At 43.4% G+C, this 19,473-nt stretch overlaps 1 protein-coding gene across 2 annotated transcripts; it reads left to right on the top strand.

Annotated features, from left to right (window-relative positions):
• The first annotated feature begins 1,261 nt into the window (after positions 1–1,261).
• Positions 1,262–13,114, top strand: NME5 (NME/NM23 family member 5). 2 transcript variants are annotated; one of them, XM_079967640.1, is made up of 6 exons: positions 1,262–1,730; positions 2,423–2,580; positions 6,233–6,438; positions 7,748–7,848; positions 12,192–12,310; positions 12,848–13,114. In XM_079967640.1, the coding sequence occupies exons 1-6, from the start codon at positions 1,703–1,705 to the stop codon at positions 12,926–12,928; spliced, it is 693 nt and encodes a 230-aa protein (XP_079823766.1). In that variant the 5' UTR covers positions 1,262–1,702; the 3' UTR covers positions 12,929–13,114. The 2 variants fall into 2 exon arrangements, with proteins under 2 accessions (XP_079823766.1, XP_079823767.1); XM_079967641.1 differs by having other exon boundaries at positions 1,263–1,669; positions 2,419–2,580.
• Positions 13,115–19,473: the final 6,359 nt, after the last annotated feature.

The following is a 19,473-nucleotide window of genomic DNA, read 5'->3' as shown; positions in this document are numbered from 1 at the left end:
GTGATATATAATTAATATGTTGTTCTGGCAGCCTTTTTTCAGCTGAAGAACAGGGTAAAAAAAAACTTTAAACAGACAGAAAGAAAACAAAGCTTAGGCTGCATACACACTAGGGACAAGGATCTATGCCATGCTTCCTCAACCTCGGCCCGCCAGATGTTTTGAGACTACAATTCCCATCATCCCTGACCTGCTAGCTAGGGATCATGGGAGTTGTAGGCCAAAGGTTGAGGAAGACTGATCTATGCTCTCATTGTTTATAAAGTGCCATGTACATGGACTATTGTTGCTGCAGCTGTTAGGATCCTGAGGAACTGCCTTATACTGCATCAGACCATTGGGGCCATCTAGCTCAGTACTGTATTGTCTACATTGAAAGGCAGCACCTCTCCAGGGTCTGCAGGCAGGGATCTCTCCCAGCAGCCCTCCTTGGTCTGAACAGCAAGGACCTTTGCATACCGATGTTGCGGTTACCTATTTCATTGTTATTTCACAAAAAGGACTTGCCGATCAGAAGGTTGGTGGTTTGAATCCCCAGGACGGGGTGAGCTCCCGTTGCTCAGTCCCAGCTCCTGCCCACCTAGCAGTTCGAAAGCACGTCAAAGTGCAAGTAGATAAATAGGTACCGCTCCGTTGGGAAGGTAAACGCTGTTTCTGTGCGCTGCTTTGGTTCGCCAGAAGCAGCTTAGTCATGCTGGCCACATGACCCGGAAGCTGTACACCGGCTCCCTCAGCCAATAAAGCGAGATGAGCGCCGCAATCCCAGAGTCGGTCACGACTGGACCTAATGGTCAGGGGTCCCTTTACCTTTGTATACCAACTGATTGTAGGGGGGGGGGGACTACCTGCAAATGGTTTACCAAAAAATTATCACTACAACCATAATTTAAAACATGCAGAAAGCAATAGGTAAAGGTAAAGGGACCCCTGACCATTAGGTCCAGTTGCGGACGACTCTGGGGTTGCGGCGCTCATCTCGCTTTATTGGCCGAGGGAGCAGCAGAATGAGTTAAACAACTTAAAACCCATACAAATTTTCTAAGCATCTGTGCAAACTTGTCTAAATAAAAATGGCTTCGGAAAAGAACACATTGAAAAACCCTAGCAGGGAGTTTCAAAATGTCGGGGGCCCCACGCTAAACGATCGAGTTCTTACAAACGCGGCCGTACTAAGCAGATACTGATCCCACTCGCCCAGACCTTCCGCCCGTCGCTCCAACCACATTTGCCTGTCAAAGGAGAACGACGCAAACTGGCCTTGTCGGCCGCCGTAGGTGCTGGCTTTAGCTTGGGTTTCTTCCGTTGCCCGGCAACCGAGCCTGGGGTTCCTTGGGCTAATCAGTCAGCGCGTAGAGGGGACTCCTCGCGGGTGGGAGTGACGTCTGCGTGGAGGAGGAGGGACTCTGGGACCTCATAACGGGTGAGATCATCCAGCTTGCTCATTTTGGCCCTCGGGGCAGGGTGACCAAAGGAGGGGCGGGTTGCTACCTTGTTCTCACAATGGACGGGTCCAGGCAGCTTCGAGGAGCAACGATGGGCGAGACGACCGCTAGGGGAAGAGGGGACAAAGGAGAGAGAGGGAGAGAGGGAGAGGGAGAGAATAAATCTTGCGCATCGTAACCGAGAAGTAGCCCCGCTCTGCCCCCAATATAGCGGGATTTATTCCCAAGTGAGCATCCATAGGATTGGGTCTGGATCCACAATGGGCAGCTTGTTATGCACAGAGGCGAGTAAGATTGCAAGTTAACTGCTGGCGACCCCTTTTTTTTGCAGCTCTGTAACTCGGCGAGGGGAGCCGGGTGGTCTCTGGCTGTTAAGCAGCTGCTCACAAAACCAGTAAAAGAGCGGCAGCATTGAGGCAGGAGCCCCAGACCTATTTTGCTGGCATTGAGCAAGGCTTGTTGTTTAGTCGTTTAGTCGTGTCCGACTCTTCGTGACCCCATGGACCAGAGCACGCCAGGCACTCCTGGCTCCCGCAGTTTGATCAAACTCATGTTAGTAGCCTTGAGAACACTGTCCAACCATCTCCTCCTCTGTCGACCCCTTCTCCTTGTGCCCTCAGTCTTTCCCAACATCAGGGTCTTTTCCAGAGAGTCTTCTCTTCTCATGAGGTGGCCAAAGTACTGGAGCCTCAGCTTCAGGATCTGTCCTTCCAGTGAGCACTCAGGGCTGATTTCCTTAAGAATGGATCGGTTTGATCTTCTTGCAGTCCATGGGACTCTCAAGAGTCTCCTCCAGCAGGGCTTACTTCCAAGTAAAATGCACACATAGGATTGGGTTGTGTGTTCAGACTGGTTGGTGGAGGAGAATGTAATTTTGGGAGTGCTGTAATTACCCTGAAGTGGCCAGATGAATATTAATTCACCCTCCTGGCTAGAGAGTAAAATGTAGTGGCCTTAACATATGTTATCATTTCAGTGAGAGAAGAGGATTTGGATTTTAATTGCCAAGATGCAGGCATTAATGCCCGATCCTCAGATTTATGTTGAAAGAACCCTGGCAATCATTAAACCAGATATCATCAACAAAGAAGAAGAAATAGAAGATATAATTCTCAGATCTGGATTCACCATTGTTCAGGTAACCTGAAAAGAAAGACGTTTCATGTAGTCAAGTGTAAATCAAAGTGTGTTTAAAATTAGCAAGTCATATAATTACAAGGTCCTTGCCCTGATTCAAAATTATGCTTTTTATCTGCTAGTCATATCAAGCAGTCTCTATAATCTCTATAATAAACAAATAGTATTGTGTTCAAGTAGAACTTAGAATATGCTTTTGTTTATTTGTTTATTCATATTATGTATTTATATCTTGCCTTCTAGGATATAACCTTTGCAGGTGACTTATAAGCAACATCAGTGAAAATGTATTAATCAATAACAATGAAATATCAAAAGTCAGGATCCTTCCTGCGCAGTGGTAGGCAGCCCTGCCAGCTGAAGCCAGTACGGTGGTACCTTGGTTTAAGAACAGCTTAGTTTATGAACAACTTGGATTAAGAATGCTGCAAACCCAGAAGTAGGTGTTTTGTTTTGTGAACTTTGCCTTGGAAGCAGAACATGTTCCGCTTCCTTTTGAGTGTAAATTGAGTCCCCCACTGCTGTGAGAAAACATGTCTTGGTTTAAGAACACTTTGGTTTAAGAACGGACTTCCGGAATGGATTAAGTTCATAAACCAAGGTACCACTGTACCTGGTTTTCTCCGCTACCTCCAGAGCTTTATGGTTTCTTCAAGGCAGTGACTTAAACAAATTGTTCAGATATAACAAACAGGTTATTGGCATCAGTTCTTTTTTTTAATACTGGATTTTCTGTAGAAATGATGAAACCAAATTAAATGGGGGTGTGTGCAAGATATGGGCTAGGACTTTGATATCACAGACATTGTTCAGATGCAGCAAAAAACGTGCATGCACCCAGCAGCACCTATCCCACAATCAGCACCTGTCTAGAAGCAACCTTCATGACAAATTAACATGCTTCTGTCTCACAGTACTCAAACTCAAAATAGGTGAACACAGTTCAGACTCATTATACACCATCATTCACACACCATCATAACAAATATTTTTGTTGTTCAAATGTGTTGGCAGATGTTTGCTGTCGGCTAAGACTGCTAAAACTTAATGCTGCTTCCATAGGGGAAATACTGTATTGCAATAACAAACTAATGTTTGAAACTGGCCACTTGATGTCACTATTGCACAGCTTAGTCTCATTTTAAGAAAAAACATGCCATTTCAATTTTGCAAACAAGTAGTTAATCATTGTTCTTCCCAAAATATTTCTTCTTAGTATATTTCACTTGTTATACTAGCACAAAATTTGAACAGTAATATGCTTTATTACAAAGAAAAGAAAACTTACCATGAGCCAAGAGAGCTGAGTTGAATTAATATGTTTGATTTGTATCAGATAATGTGAATATTGAGAATGGATTGACCCTTTCTGTAGAAAAACTGATGTTGGGAAAAACTCCAACCACAACTGCTTACAGATCCTCCTATGATATTAGATGAGACATAAGAAGCTGCCTTATGACAAGTTAGACGACTGGTCCACTTAGCTCAGAATTTTCAACACCGAGTGACAGTGGTTCTCCAGGGTTTCAGTCATGAGTGTCTTTTTTAACCCTACCTGGAGATGCCAAGGACTGAACCTTGCACTTTCACTGCGGAAAGCAGGTGCTCTATCTTTTAGAGGAAAAATAAAGAGATCTGGGTATCGTCATTCATCAACTTACTGGTGGCACTGACTCCATATTTCCAAACAGGCTTACCAAATTGCCTCATATTGGCCTGATTTATACCAGCACCATGTGGCTTAGCTGCTTAGAAGTGCAACTGCATGAAACTTGCTGCAGGATAATTGTATGAAGTAGGTCCACAAATGCTTGAAAAAGAGAATTTGTGGTGATGTGATAAAATAGGGAAATTGCCACAACCTTATAGGGAGCTGCTTCACAGAAATTGCTTTTCATGTGGAACAGCTTGTGTGGTTCAGGCCAAACGTAGTGAACATGAAAGGGAACCATGCAGGAATATGGCAGGGGAGAGGTGGGAATAATCCAGTCCTGTTGCCAAGGTCACCAGCACCCCATGATCAACATCAATAGTATTAAAGGCCTAAAACTGCATCATTGGTAATTCCTCCATTGAACTCCAGGTGGCATCCATTGATCAAGATGTCAAGCACAGTCTTTTCTGCATTTTTCTTTCCTCCCTTGACTTTTGAGCCTAGGGCAGGTATCAGGCTGTGTACTGTAGAAGCAGGGAAAGCAGGGCCTTTTGCTGCCTAGAGTAAGGACAAGAAAGCATCTGCTCCCCATTCCATGTACTGGCTACTGACTGGACTGGCAGCTGAATCTTACTTTCACAATTGGGACGCAGGTGGCGCTGTGGGTTAAAGCCTCAGTGCCTAGGACTTGCCAATCGAAAGGTCGGCGGTTCGAATCCCTGCGGCGGGGTGCGCTCCCGCTGCTCGGTCCCAGCGCCTGCCAACCTAGCAGTTCGAAAGCACCTCCGGGTGCAAGTAGATAAATAGGGACCGCTTACCAGCGGGAAGGTAAACGGCGTTTCCGTGTGCGGCTCTGGCTCGCCAGAGCAGCGATGTCACGCTGGCCACGTGACCCGGAAGTGTCTCCGGACAGCGCTGGCCCCTGGCCTCTTAAGTGAGATGGGCGCACAACCCCAGAGTCTGTCAAGACTGGCCCGTACGGGCAGGGGTACCTTTACCTTTACCTTAGCATCTTCCCCAGCACTTCAGGCTAGTTTAGGGGGGCCATGCAGCAGGTTGCATAGCATACGCAGCTCTGTCAGAGGGGAATGGTTTGGGGTGAGGGAGCTTAGGATGAACAGCCAGGAGGCCACTGCTTCCCCTCATGTTGCCTTAGGTGGTCTCCTCACTTGTAGGCCTGGCTCTGGAAAAGAGATTGCTGGAAATTAAAGACCAATGCTTGCCGCCATTTGTCTGTCTTGAGAGTGCGTCTCCAGGGTTGAAATCAAACTGCTGCATTAGCAGCATCCAAGTGACCTCCCTGGGGTGCCAGCCTGAGGTCCTGGGCTGCCCAGACAAGACCCCCTCTCAGCCTTGCTGATGTAGTCCAAAGGAAAGCAGAGCGATATGTTTGGTATCAGCTTGGCTGCCGGAATTGGTGGAAAAAGACATACAAGGCACCATATCACCGTCTTAGAGTCTCCACTCTGGATTTCTCCCAAAGATATAGCAAAAGGCAGCAGAGGTTTAGAATCAGAGTTTTCCTTTTCCTAGATGGGCTACCTTACCAGGTAGATGAGCCCTGACATCCCTCTACAGCATGTGCAGAATCTGCCTTCTATATTGTTGTGTTAATCCCACCTGCTCAATCTGCCAGAGCCTGTCTTCACATGCAGGGCAAGTCCCTAACTCACCAAGGGTTTTTTGACCCATCAGTTGCTCTCACATGGATTAGCCAGCTAGTCGAAGCCATTTTCCATGTTGTGGCAGTCGCATGTTGACAGTTTCTAGGAGCCACAGGTGAGAGCTGAGTGCAAGGTGGGGACCAAAGGTGGACAAACTATCCCAGAAGAAACATGACGTGTCCCCCATGAGAAGTACTACCCCTCCGCTAGCACCCCATAAACCCAATACTTAAGTAATAAGATATGTTAATGCCAACTGTAGTGCTTTATTATCTTGGAACAATGGTTTTAAGGAGCTATTTCTCTTCCCCTCTTTCTCTTTCTTTTTTCAGAAACGAAAGCTCCAACTAAGCCCAGAGCAGTGTAGCAACTTCTATGTTGAACAATATGGAAAAATGTTCTTTCCTAACTTAACATCTTATATGAGTTCTGGACCTTTAGTTGCGATGGTTCTCGCTCGGCATAATGGTATCTCATATTGGAAAGACCTGCTTGGGCCCTCAAATACCATCGTAGCCAGGGAAAATTTTCCTGACAGGTAAAGTACTCCATTCACAGGACTTACGAACCACCTACCCCCAAATAGTCCAGCTGAAGTTAATGGATGTAATATTTTCAGTGTTTTAACCGCTCTTTTACAAAATGGGTGTAGGGTTGTGACAGTGAAGTTCGAAATAATTCACAAGGCCGGCTTATCGCAAATTCATTTTTTAAGGTTTACAGACAGAGCAAATCAAATTATGGGACTCCATCATGCATTGTGACCACTGACAAACTGCCAGCGCAAACACCACTACCTCCTAACCGTGTTAGTTGCTGGGGCCATAGCCAGGGGAAAGCCCCAAAGCTCAGTAGATGCCACAAAGACGTGTCCATGGCATCCATAGCAATTCCACCAGCAGCCACCAATCTAAACACACCACCCAGCAAGCATGCCCGCCGCATCCAACACAACTGCCTCAATAGCAACACATACATGTCTCACGTGCTTCAGCGTGACACCATAAACAAAGCACATAGCCACAACAGGATTCCAAGAGCACAGCCACCACACTCCCTGCGGCCATCCACACACCACCATTTGTGTTTGTATCTATGCATTTGACACATGAAGGGTTTATATATCCAGGATTTATGTGCCACTGTGCATTGATTGGCCACGGTGCTCTGCTGCATCCAAGGGCACTCCCATCCTATTGTCAGCAAGGGTGGAGTTGGTTATTCCCAAATCAGGCCTGCCCATTGTTTCCACTTCTGCCAGCCTTTTCATTGGCAAAAGATCCACCTAGTTTTGGCTTTGAGTGGGGCTTTGATGGGACCAAGCACACCTCTCCCCCTGCTTGCATAACCTTTCAGGGGCATTCTGCCAGGCAATTTGGCAACAGATGTAACCTCTGCCCATTGGGATGTCTGTACCAGGCAAATGGTTTTCTACTGGCAGAGGGAGGGGGTATTCTACAGGCATGACTCCCCTCCATCAAGAACCTTGGTTCTATCGTATCTCAGCTGCCTCTCGACTTCCAGATCAAACATATTTAGCAAATTCAAGTCCAGGCATGTATGGCCTAGATACAGTCAGCCCAACCAGTCTGTGCCACCTATACTTCTTCAATTTAGGATACATCTATAGGTTGATTGCTCTTGGAGAAAGGAGCAGAGTAATAATGGAGTGAAGTAGGAGAGGCAACCTTTATGTTATATACATGACTTATTATTTTTATGCACATTTTTTTCAATTTAATAGACCAAGTTATTTTGTATATTAAAAAACCCAATTAAACATGTTAATTAGAAGTTTATTATTATATCAGTGACTGAATATATTAATACATCTCTATGGTTTGTAGCTTAAGAGCAATTTATGGGACAGATGATCTAAGGAATGGACTTCATGGCAGTACCAGCTTTTCCTCAGCTGAAAGAGAGATCCGGTTCATGTTTCCTGAAGGTACATAATTATTGCCATCTAGAATTAGCATTATGTAGAGGAAAACCATCTGTTCTCTCCCTTCCTCCACACCTGCCTCATTCAAATATAGTCTACCTTTTAGCGCAGCTTGTTTCTCCCTCTGCACTGGTATGAGGACAGAGCTGGGATGGCGGTTTCACTCAGCGGTATATTGCTGGTGAAACAGCCACGGCTACAGCTTGTTTTTCCCTCAGGGCGCTGGTGGCAGAGGGACTCAGGAGCGGCAGTGCTTTCACTCACAATATACTGGTGAGTGAAGCTGCCATCGCATTCTGCCCCTCATACCAGTCCCAAGCAATGTATCAATACATTGCCCAGGCCTAGCCACCAGTCAGGAGTGATGGAACCTGGAGTCCCACAGGGCCACAAGTTCCCCATTCCTTTGCAAAGCCATACTGCAAAATGATGTGCCTTGCAGGGTATGTGTGTCTGCCTGGTTTTTTTTGTAAGCAAGCAAAGAATTATATTTGACCTTTTGTGGAAGAAGTAGCCAACATGTTGCTGAACTACACCTCCCATCATTCTTGACCTTTTGTCATGCTGGCTGGGGTTGATGGGAGTTGAAGTCCAACAACATCTGGAAGCCCTATATTGGCTTTGTCGGCTTTACAGCTTCAGATGGAAGTATTTTTGTAATTTCTGAGCTTCTCAAATCTGGTACGGTTTGTGTATGTCAGACAATATTTATGATTCAAGCATTTTTAAAAGATGTCCCATAGAATAGTAGAAGTCTTTCATGTGGCTGGCGCTAGCAACTCCCCTGGAGATAAAATACGTTTTCTCTTATAAATTGGATAGATTATATGTTAATCCTTCCCTTTGATACAAGTTCCAAAGTAGATAACCCCAATCAGCTTCGTCCTGTATCAACAGTGTGCTGAAGAAGCAGCCCCTATGACTCCTTTTTTAGCCTTAAGGTCTTTTAATAAGATAAACAAATCTAGGGTTTATCCATGTGCTGTGTTCATGCTACCTGAAGCTTTGCAGTTTTTGTTTAGATGAATGTTAACAACCAGATTTTCAGTTATTTTCACATTCAACAGGAAAACTATATTGAGGTTGTTGAAATGGCAAGATAGTGAGGAACTTCTCAGCCACAGTGCCTCGGTCTTGCCAAGATTCAGGCTCAGCTTATTTTTCCTCATCCATTTCACCACTGTAATCAGGCAATGGCCCAGGGCCTGCAAGGCCTCTCCTGATTAAGATATTATGGAGAAATAGAGCTAAATGTCATCGTCATACTGATAACACCTTGCCCCCAAACTCCCAATGACCGCTCCCAATGGCTTCATGTAAATAATAAATGGCACTGGAGATAAGATAAACAGTAGAAAATGGAGCCCTCAATGATTGGTATGGGGAACTGTGTTGTTATTTTATTCATAAACGAACTAGAGTTAGAGGTGAGCAGCAAGGTGCCAAGTTTGCTGATGATACCAAATTGTTTGGCATGGTTAAAACAGTAAGCCATAAAGAAGCACTGCAAAAGGAACTCTGCAAACTGAGTGAATGTGTGGTAAATGGCAAATGCAATTCAATGTAAACATGTGATGCATATGGGGGGATAATAATAATAATAATAATAATAATAATAATAATAATAATAATTTATTATTTATACCCCGCCCATCTGGCTGAGTTTCCCCAGCCACTCTGGGCGGCTCCCAATCAGTGTTAAAAACAGTACAGCATTACATATTAAAAACTTCCCTGAACAGGGCTGCCTTAAGATGTCTTCTGAATGTCAGGTAATTCTTTATCTCTTTGACATCTGATGGGAGGGCGTTCCACAGGGCGGGCGCCACTACCGAGAAGGCCCTCTGTCTGGTTCCCTGTAGCCTCACTTCTCGCAATGAGGGAACCGCCAGAAGGCCCTCGGCGCTGGATCTCAGTGTCCGGGCTGAACGATGGGGGTGGAGATGCTCCTTCAGGTATACAGGACCGAGGCCGTTTAGGGCTTTAAAGGTCAGCACCAACACTTTGAATCATGCTCGGAAACGTACTGGGAGCCAGTGCAGATCTCTCAGAACCGGTGTTATGTGGTCCCGGCGGCCACTCCCAGTCACCAGTCTAGCTGCCCCATTCTGGATTAATTGCAGTTTCCGGGTCACCTTCAAAGGTAGCCCCACGTAGAGCGCGTTGCAGTAGTCCAAGCGTGAGATAACCAGAGCATGCACCACTCTGGCGAGACAGTCCGCGGGAAGGTAGGGTCTTAGCCTGCGTACCAGGTGGAGCTGGTAGACAGCTGCCCTGGACACAGAGTTAACCTGCGCCTCCATGGACAGCTGTAAGTCCAAAATGACTCCCAGGCTGCGCACCTGGTCCTTCAGGGGCACAGTTACCCCATTCAGGACCAGGGAATCCTCCACACCTGCCCGCCTCCTGTCCCCCAAAAACAGTACTTCTGTCTTGTCAGGATTAATACCACATATAGATCATGGGGTCAGAAATGGTGGTGACTGACCAGGAGTGAGACCTTGGGAGTCATAGTGGATAGCTGAATTAAGATGTTGACCCAATGTGCATAGGAATATTAGAAAAGGGACTGAAAATAAAACTGCCTGTATGATAAAGCCATCATACAAATAAATCTGTGGTATGATCACATCTGTACACTTCTAGTTGCCTTACCTCGAAAAGGATGCCATAGAACTGGAAAAGCTTCAGAAAGGGGCAGACAATTCAAGAGCCTGGAAAGCATACAACATTTGAGGATTTAATGAGTTTAGAAAAAGGGTGGAACATGACAGAGGTGCATGGGATTATATGCGGTGTGGAGAAAGTAGATGGAGAGAAGTTTGTCCCACTCATAATACTAGAATTTGGGGTCCTCCAACAAAACAATGTTGAAAGATTCATGACAGATGAAATAAAGTCCTTCACACAGTACATAGTTAAACTATGGAATTCTCCCACAAGATGAAGCAGTGGCCACGAGCTTGGACAGCTCTCAAAAGATTAGACAAATTCACAGAGGTTAAAGTGATCAATGTCTACTAACCATGATGGCTATTGTCCTCCACTGTTGAAAGCAGTATGCCTCCAGTTTCTGGGGGTCACAAGGGAAGAGAATACGCTCACACTCAGGTCCTGCTGTGAGCTCCCATGGACATCTGGCTGGCAGTTGTGAGAACAGGATGCTAGACTTTGGTCTGATCCAGCAGGGCTCTTAGGATGGGCTCTTCTAATTCAGACATTACACTCCATGAGTATGAGGTCTACTTCCAGTCTTGTTATCTGAACAGAGTCTGGGGGCAGGGGAACATAATCTGAACCATTTGAAAGATCTCATATAGCCAGTGAGTACTAACTACTCCATAGTTAAAGCCATGGTTTTCCCAGTAGTGATGTATGGAAGTGAGAGCTGGACCATAAAGAAGGCTGATTGTCGAAGAATTGATGCTTTTGAATTATGGTCTGGAGGAGACTCTTGAGAGTCCTATGGACTGCAAGAAGATCAAACCTCTCCATTCTGAAGGAAATCAGCCCTGAGTGCTGACTGGAAGGACAGATCGTGAAGCTGAGCCTCCAATACTTTGGCCACCTCATGGGAAGAGAAGACTCCCTGGAAAAGACCCTGATGTTGGGAAAGATTGAGGGCACAAGGAGAAGGGGACGACAGAGGACGAGATGGTTGGACAGTGTTCTTGAAGCTACTAACATGAGTCTGACCAAACTGCGGGAGGCAGTGGAAGACAGGAGTGCCTGGCGTGCTCTGGTCCATAGGGTCACGAAGAGTCGGACTCGACTAAACGACTAAACAACAACAACTAACTACACATTTATCATGTTAGAAACTGACCATCTGGAAATGCCTTTGTTCATTATCTAATGAATTAGAGGTGGCTTAGGATAGCTTTCCCCACCACTATCCCAAGGTCAGCTGTTATTATTTGTTTCTGTAGAACAACTTCATTATGTGATGAGCCAATGAATTCAGTAAAGTTTCGTGCTGAATGACATTGGGAGCAACACACTGTATCTGTTCTCTGCATTGTTTTGTGAGACATAAAATAGCTTAATTGCTAATAACTATAGAGAACAAGCATAAAATAGGTTCAACATTTGAAGGTAATAGATTATATATTTTTATATCTGTGGGAGGAATTCAACATTGTGCTAAGTCGATTGCTCTGTCAGCACAAGCGTTTCTCCTTGCCTGGTGAAGTGATCTGCCCCCTCGGGCTGTTCCAGAGCCACTTTGTGGAGCAGGGAAAGAAGGAAGAAGTCTTCTTGTGCTAGCAGAAGTTTCCACTAGCAGGGCTCTTTAGCTGAATCTTGTTCAATACGTTGGCAGTAAAATATGTATTTCCTTTTCCTAGTGATTATTGAACCAATCCCAGTTGGGCAAGCTGCTAAGGATTACCTGAGCCTTTATGTCACCCCCACCCTGCTGAAAGGACTTACGGAACTGTGCAAGAGGAAACCAGCAGATCCTTTTGTATGTATCACAATGACTGCCACTATCAAGCCTAGAACACAATTGATGGCTTCAGGTTGGTTTGGGGGGAACCTAATTCCACCCCCGCTGCCTATGAGGAGCCGGTCCTTGTCATATCAAGAATAGGAATGCAAAAGAAAAATTGACAGCAGATAAGAGCAGTACTTCTCTATCTGCATATTTAGTCTGGATCCATTAAGCCAGAATACCCATGATCAATTATTCTTTGCATGTAAGGAGCAGTCTAGACTGCCTGCCTCCTTCCTCAACTCCTCAGACAAACAGGTTCATTAAAAAAAACAAACCCAAAGGTGAGAATCATTGGAAGCAAAGTGTATTGGTTTTAAGAAGCGTTCTCCTTTTAAGAATCAGTTGAGGAAATGGGAATTATTTAGGGAAACTGGGTAAATTGGGTTCATTCTGAGTGACATTCGATATGCAGAGATGTAGGATTTGAATTCTTCCAATCAGCAAATCTTTTGTTCATATGGAAATGAAATTGAAGATAACCTGTTTCTTTATTTTTTTCTTCTATAGACATGGCTGGCTGATTGGCTAATTGAACATAATCCCAACACACCTAAATTGCGACATAATGTGATTATAGAGGAACCTTAAGGAGGAAAAGTCAATTGCAAGATGTTTAAACTCTTGAGAGACTGTCAGTTAAAAACATAATTATTTAGATTTTGCCGACTACTGTCTTTTGCATTTCTTATTAATAGTAACATGAAATAGTTTGAAAATAGTATATAAATAAATCTATATTTGGAACTTGAATAAAGAACCATTTGTAGCAAACAATGGCTGTCAAATAATGTAAGAGTTGGGTTAAAGTAAATTACCCACAATTGCTTTTGGGTTTGCGATCAGCTGAGAGGTGGCTTCTTTTCATTTATACTGCTATTAACCAGTTCTTGTTTCAATTTGTACAGCTCTTTGCAGATGTTACACTTGACCAACAATTTGTGCAATAACATCTTGAGTCCCAGTGTTTATTCAAAGTCAAATATGTTTATTCAAAGAAATAACAGAGCAGAGCTACTGCCCACCCCCTGCCCAATTTGTTGTTTTCCTCAAGGCATATGGTTGGCCAGTGTGGAAAACAGGATACTGTCCTAGATGGGCCCTTGATTGGACCCAGGAGAGCTCTTTCCACCCAAAGTAGTTCCTCTGTTTAATTTTAGTCTCTGGTGACCTGCAAAAATCTAGAATTGTAAAACTTCAGGAATGACATCAATGGAAGATTCAATCAATTTTCTGTCACCCAAAAAAACCCTATTCCTCTAAAGATAGGAGTATATAGCTGCTGTTTATACACTTGCTTTAAAACAAATTATGTATATATCACAATATATTCAAGCCTCCTACACTAACTGTGCAGTAGGCCTTGCACACAAATACTCTATTGACTATTTCCAACTTGTTTCTTATATATTTACACCAATCTAAAATATATGGGTTAAATCCAATTGTGCCCTTATACTCCCAGATCCTGGAAGACACCATTGCTAATGAAATAGGGAGGTTGATTATTTTTCTTCAATTCCTCCTCCCCACTGAAGCCACCTGTGTCATCTTTATTGTTTTTTTGGACATCCCAATGTTTATTAATAGCCATAGATATAAGTAGGGCCCCTTGCCTATTTAGAGCTTAGAGAGAGAGAGAATGAATGAATGAATGAATGAATGAATGAATGAACGAACGAACGAACCAGGAATCTGTAAAAATGGTCTTCCATCTCCCATTAGTAGAGACGTCTGCTGAATCAGCCATGTCTGTAGGTATGGAACTCAAATAACATAATAAAAGCACCTAATTATAATGCACAAAGGAAACGACTCACAGTTTACATGAAATTTCCATCTCAGCCTAGGATAATAGGAGCACTAAGTCATGACCTTCACTGGAATCCAGTTCCTTTAAGTGATGCAACAAGAGAACATTCCTCGAGGTGTGACTTCTAATCACTATTTCATCATGATGGGAAAAGCTACACCTGATTAAATTAAGGCTTCTATGCAACTCAGAAAGCCTAAGGGGTCATCTCAACATCTGGACCTGGGGACTGTGGCTGTTAATTTGATTGTGTTTATTTATTAAATCACCCATTCATTCTTTTATCTATGTCCCGTTCCCCAAGGAGCTCAAAGCACTGTACATTTTATTATCAACCTGTGTAAAGAAGCCAAACTCAAGAAATTAAATTCCTAGGCTATAGTTATCAATAACACTCTCTGGAAAAAAATTAAATCCATTGACTCATTTAATAGCACTTATCTCCTGAGTTCCCGTACAGTAGTCATTAATCTTGGCCACCCTTTAGAGATTAGGATCCTAAATTGGCTAATCTTGACACACACCCCTTTAAGGATTAGAATTGCAGATTGGCCATTGCATTGTAATAAATTAATTGAGTAAAGTAGCTGACATGAAAGGAGCAGATTAAGGACACCAACTTTTCTGCTTTTCAAACCAAGGTTTGGAGAGTTGATGCTCTCTAGAGCCAAACTCAGAAGACTTTGGTTTTGTTGAACTTGCTGTTCCAGAGCAAGGAATATAAACTGCTTTATTCTACTGATGGGTGGCAGACCTTGAGAAGTGGGGAGTATAAGCTCTAGGTAGAGATGCTTTTGGCTACAAAGAGGGCTGAAGTGTCTGCCTACTAGTCTGAACATTTCACACCTGGCATTATGTCTACAGCATGAGAATACTGAATCATTTTTGCACTTTGATGTTGTTTATTTGCAAATGTCAGTTCAAATACATAGAACATGCAGACCCTCACATAATGTCCAGTAGCAGCTTCGAGACCAACTACCGGTAAGTTTGTTCTGGGTATAAGCTGCAAGGGTACAGAGAAAAGGGGAAACCCAGAAATTGCTGTTCTGTTAACAGAGAGAGAAATCCTCTTCCCTTGAAACAGGATCATAGTACTACAAATCATGCCTGTATATGTGCATATGTAAAGTGGCTTCCTCCAGTGTTCTGAGCTCTCTGTTACTGCCTCTTGACCAGAAAAGTATCCAGCCCCCTGGAGTCCCAAAGACATCAGAGACGTGATTGATAAGTATTGCGTCCTAGAGAATGGCTGCTGACCAAATTGCTGTGGTACTACCCCCTGTTAGCTCATGATAGAGTGACACTACCATCAACTCAGAGGGAAGTCCCTTGTTGTTCTTCTCAGCATTGTGGCAGTAGTTAATGGCAAGTGGGCGGGAAGAACAGCTTGCAGACAAATGGGGGAATGATACCTCTCATCATGAGAACATTAAAGGGTTGAAAATGTCTCCAGTTTTATGGCATGAATTTCCCCCTTGCAGAATGGCAGTGTAAAAAAATCTCCCGGGGTAGTAATTTCATGAAGGGTTACTGCCTTGGACACAGAAAAAAATAGGCTGTAATCTGGTCTTCACTTACCTGGAAGTAATCCCAATACATTCAGTGGGTCTTGCTTCTTAGTAGATTGCACTGTTAAGGATGTACTCCTGTAAACATGTGGCGTAAAACCCCAATGTACTCAGTGGAACTCTCAGTAAATATGTAGAACTTCATATGTAGTTCAGATTATGTCTTGTGTCACATAAATGTTTGGCTTGAGTAACTTCAGTTATAAACTCCTCAAATCAAAGATATTACCCAAACCATTTGAGTTTTGAGTAAGCACAGAAGCAATGAAAGAAAAGCAACATTCCTGCAAAGTGTCAATCACATCCCATTGAGGTCAGCATCAAAAACGCCATCAATCTGAATAGAACTAGGATGCATCTGCTATATAGTGAATTCAGTTGTTGACTATTAGAAAATGGTAGGAAAACTACTGGTGGATTCAAGTTACAAGAAACGAGATTCCAACTAAACATTAGGAAGAACTTTCTGGCAATAAGAGCTGCTTGACAGTGGAACAGACTCCCATGAAAGGTGATGGAATCTTCTTCCTTGGAGGTTTTTAAGCAGAGGTTGGATGGCCATCTGTCATGGATAATCTAGTTGAGATTGCAGGGGGTTGGACTAGATGACCCTCAGAATCCCTTCCAACTCTGCAAATCTATGATTCTATAGTGCATTCCTTTTTGTTTTATTTTAAATATATTTCTAGTGATGCATTTTGTGGGGAGAGAGTTATTTGCCACAATATGTTTACTATTCTGTCCTTAACGGAAGGAGGGAGGAGCAATATAATTTGTATAAGTAAATAAACAGAAGCTAGAAGCTGCATTTATTTGGGCTAGTTGACATTGGTTTATGGATTGTAATAGTTTCTTCTTGCTGGGTGGCATTTGTGTTGGGAGTACAAATGACAGCAATATTTTACATCTCGTTTCTGTGCTGAGGGCTCTTTGCTCTCTATGTGAGAACATTCCAAGGAACCTTTAGCATATGTATGTGGATAAATCTCCTGCCTGCACCATAAAACATTTTACCATGTACCCAACATAAAACAGTCATTACAGGGAAATGGTAAAGCCACGGAGATTAACACATCCTCTCAATCACACCAGCTATTTTTATAATACCTAATTTAGCAAACGAACTGTGAAAAGCCATAGCCACAAACCGCGCTGCTAAAATGTGGAAGGCCTATTTCTGCTCTTCACAGCACCTGCCTGAAAACTAGTTTTGCAATGTCCCTTTCACTATGGCCACGAATAAAACTAAGCGCAACTGTAGAACGATTTCTGCTGGCATTTTACTAATGCAGTACAGTGCACGCTTATACAGAAATAAGCTACGCTGTGTTCATTGGGGCATACCTTCAGGCAAGCATGCATAGGATTGAAGCCAGTTTATGTGCTTGCGTGAACATAAGGCCAACTATAGTACCCCAAAATCCTTGCATGATGGAGAAAATGCCATCGGTTTCTACTGAAATGTAAATGAGTAAGGCCTGCATATACCAGGGCTATTCTTATATATACATCCTTATAAGAAGGAACATTTTGGCAGATAATTATTTCAAATTTATAGGCTTGCATTATGCAAAAATGTTGAGGGTCAGCTTATTCTGTTAAAAACCAATTCATTTTCTCTAAGGTGCCCTGATATCCTATGTTTTGTGTGGGAGTGTTCTATTTTAAAAATGCCATGTTCTAGAATTTCAGAATTCCCAAAAAATGTACATGGATGTTCCTTATTCTGAATTGGAATAAATCAAGACTAGGACAGGGCTTGGCTAGAATTCAAAATTTGCATAAGATTTTCGCTAATCAATTTGCCATCAAGCTCTGGCTCTCACTTGTTTTTTTTGTTATCAGATCAGATAATATTTTTGCTCTTCAGATAATATATTTGCTCTTTTTGTTTCTCAGCCAATTTTCTGTCCTCTTGTTGGATTAAGTGTCTTTTGAATATAAAATGTATTACATGTTTAGGTAGCAAAGAAAAAACCACAGATTTTATATTCTGTACGAAATAGAATAATAACTATATTCAGATTCTAATACTTGCCTATAACTGCCCTTTCCAAGCTCAGTGCCAATGGACAGTTGCATAACCAGGTCAAGTGCCCAGACCTTGGCACTTATCTTTGTGTCCCTGTTTACTTGAAAGTGAGGTCCACCAATTTCAGTTCAACTTACCAGTACTCTCCTGCAAGTATAAAATGCATCTAATCAAGTGGAATGTAAATGTGTTGCTCTTTAAGGTGCTACAGGACTTCTTGTTTTTTTGCTCTACTACCATGACTCTGAAAGTTGTTCCCATGTAAGGGATGTTCCCATGTAAGGGATGTTCCCATGGGATGCGGGTGGCACTGTGGGTTAAACCACAGAACCTAGGGCTTGCCAATCAGAAGGTCGGAGGTTCAAATCCCCACGACGGGGTGAGCTCCCATTGCTCGGTCCCTGCTCCTGCTAACTTAGCAGTGCGATAGCACGTCCAAGTGCAAGTAGATAAATAGGTACCGCTCCAGCAGGAAGGTAAATGGCGTTTCCGTGCACTGCTCTGGTTCGCCAGAAACGGCTTAGTCATGCTGGCCACATGACCCGGAAGCTGTACGCCGGCTCCCTTGACCAATAAAGCGAGATGAGCACAACAACCCCAGAGTCGGCCACAACTGGACCTAATGATCAGGGGTCCCTTTACCTTTAAGGGTTGTTCCCATTTAAGAGTTGTATTGTTCCTGCTGCATGTCACTCTTGTCTTCTGGCGCAATAGATGCTGTTGGCCATTTGCCAGACTCATAAGACAACAGCCAGCCATTGCTCTCCTGTGGACAAAGCAATCTGATAAATGTCAGTGTGTCAGGTTGTTGTGAAAAACACAGGAGCAAGGCCATGGAATCTTATTTTTTAATTTGTGTCTGGTAACCCTGCTAATTGGTTAGGTTATTGCGAGCTAATTCATTTCCTAACGAGTTATGCCAAACTAGGGTATCCCATGGTATATTTTCCTCTAGGGTTTTCTATGTAAATATGTGAAAATGGCCAACAGAGTTTTGACCATGCATGGCTTTGTGTTGCAAATAGTGAACAGGCACCTTACTGCTTGCCTTGAATAGTGCCATCATCTCAAATCTGAAGGAGTGCAAAGGGCTGAGGAAGCAACTTCTCATTTAATTTCCTATGGCACTATGCACATATAAAATGATAGCTCTTCAGGGTCATACATTTAGAATCAGTCTGATAGTTTTCAAGTAATTTATGGTTGTTGTTGTTGTTGCTGCTGCTGTTTATAAAGAAATTAATTTGAATGAAACATATTGCCCATCCTGAGAAGCCTGTTTCTGCACTGTGTGGGTATCAACCAAGCTCTGTTGAAAATAAAGTCTGCATAATGTGTTCCAAATAATGCTAACAGACTGCTAAGAAAACTGGACTCAGTAACAGCTTAGAACAGGCTTCCTTGACCTCAGCCCTCCAGATGTTTTTTGACCTACAACTCCCATGATCCCTAGCTAGCAGGACCAGTGGTCAGGGATGATGGGAATTGTAGTCTCAAAACATTTGGAGGGCTGAGGTTGAGGAAGCCTGGGTTAGAAGAGCAATTACAAATACAGTGGTACCTCAGGTTAAGAACTTAATTTGTTCTGGAGGTCCGTTCTTAACCTGAAACTGTTCTTAACCTGAGGTAACACTTTAGCTAATGGGGCCTCCTGCTGCCGCTGCTCTCATCCTGTTCTCATCCTGAAGCAAAATTCTTAACCTGAGGTACTATTTCTAGG

Source organism: Podarcis cretensis, assembly GCF_951804945.1.
Source record: "Podarcis cretensis genome assembly, chromosome: 2".
Classification (NCBI taxonomy): domain Eukaryota; kingdom Metazoa; phylum Chordata; class Lepidosauria; order Squamata; family Lacertidae; genus Podarcis; species Podarcis cretensis.
This window is presented reverse-complemented; position numbering and strand designations above follow the sequence as displayed.

What these genes read in the sequence shown, in the direction of transcription:
- NME5 (XM_079967640.1), top strand. Translation starts at nt 1,703, where the DNA reads ATGGGCAGCTTGTTATGCACAGAGGCGA. An exon ending in CTGGATTCACCATTGTTCAG is followed by an intron (nt 2,581 to 6,232) that starts GTAACCTGAAAA and finishes TTCTTTTTTCAG; the next exon opens with AAACGAAAGCTCCAACTAAG. An exon ending in AGGGAAAATTTTCCTGACAG is followed by an intron (nt 6,439 to 7,747) that starts GTAAAGTACTCC and finishes TATGGTTTGTAG; the next exon opens with CTTAAGAGCAATTTATGGGA.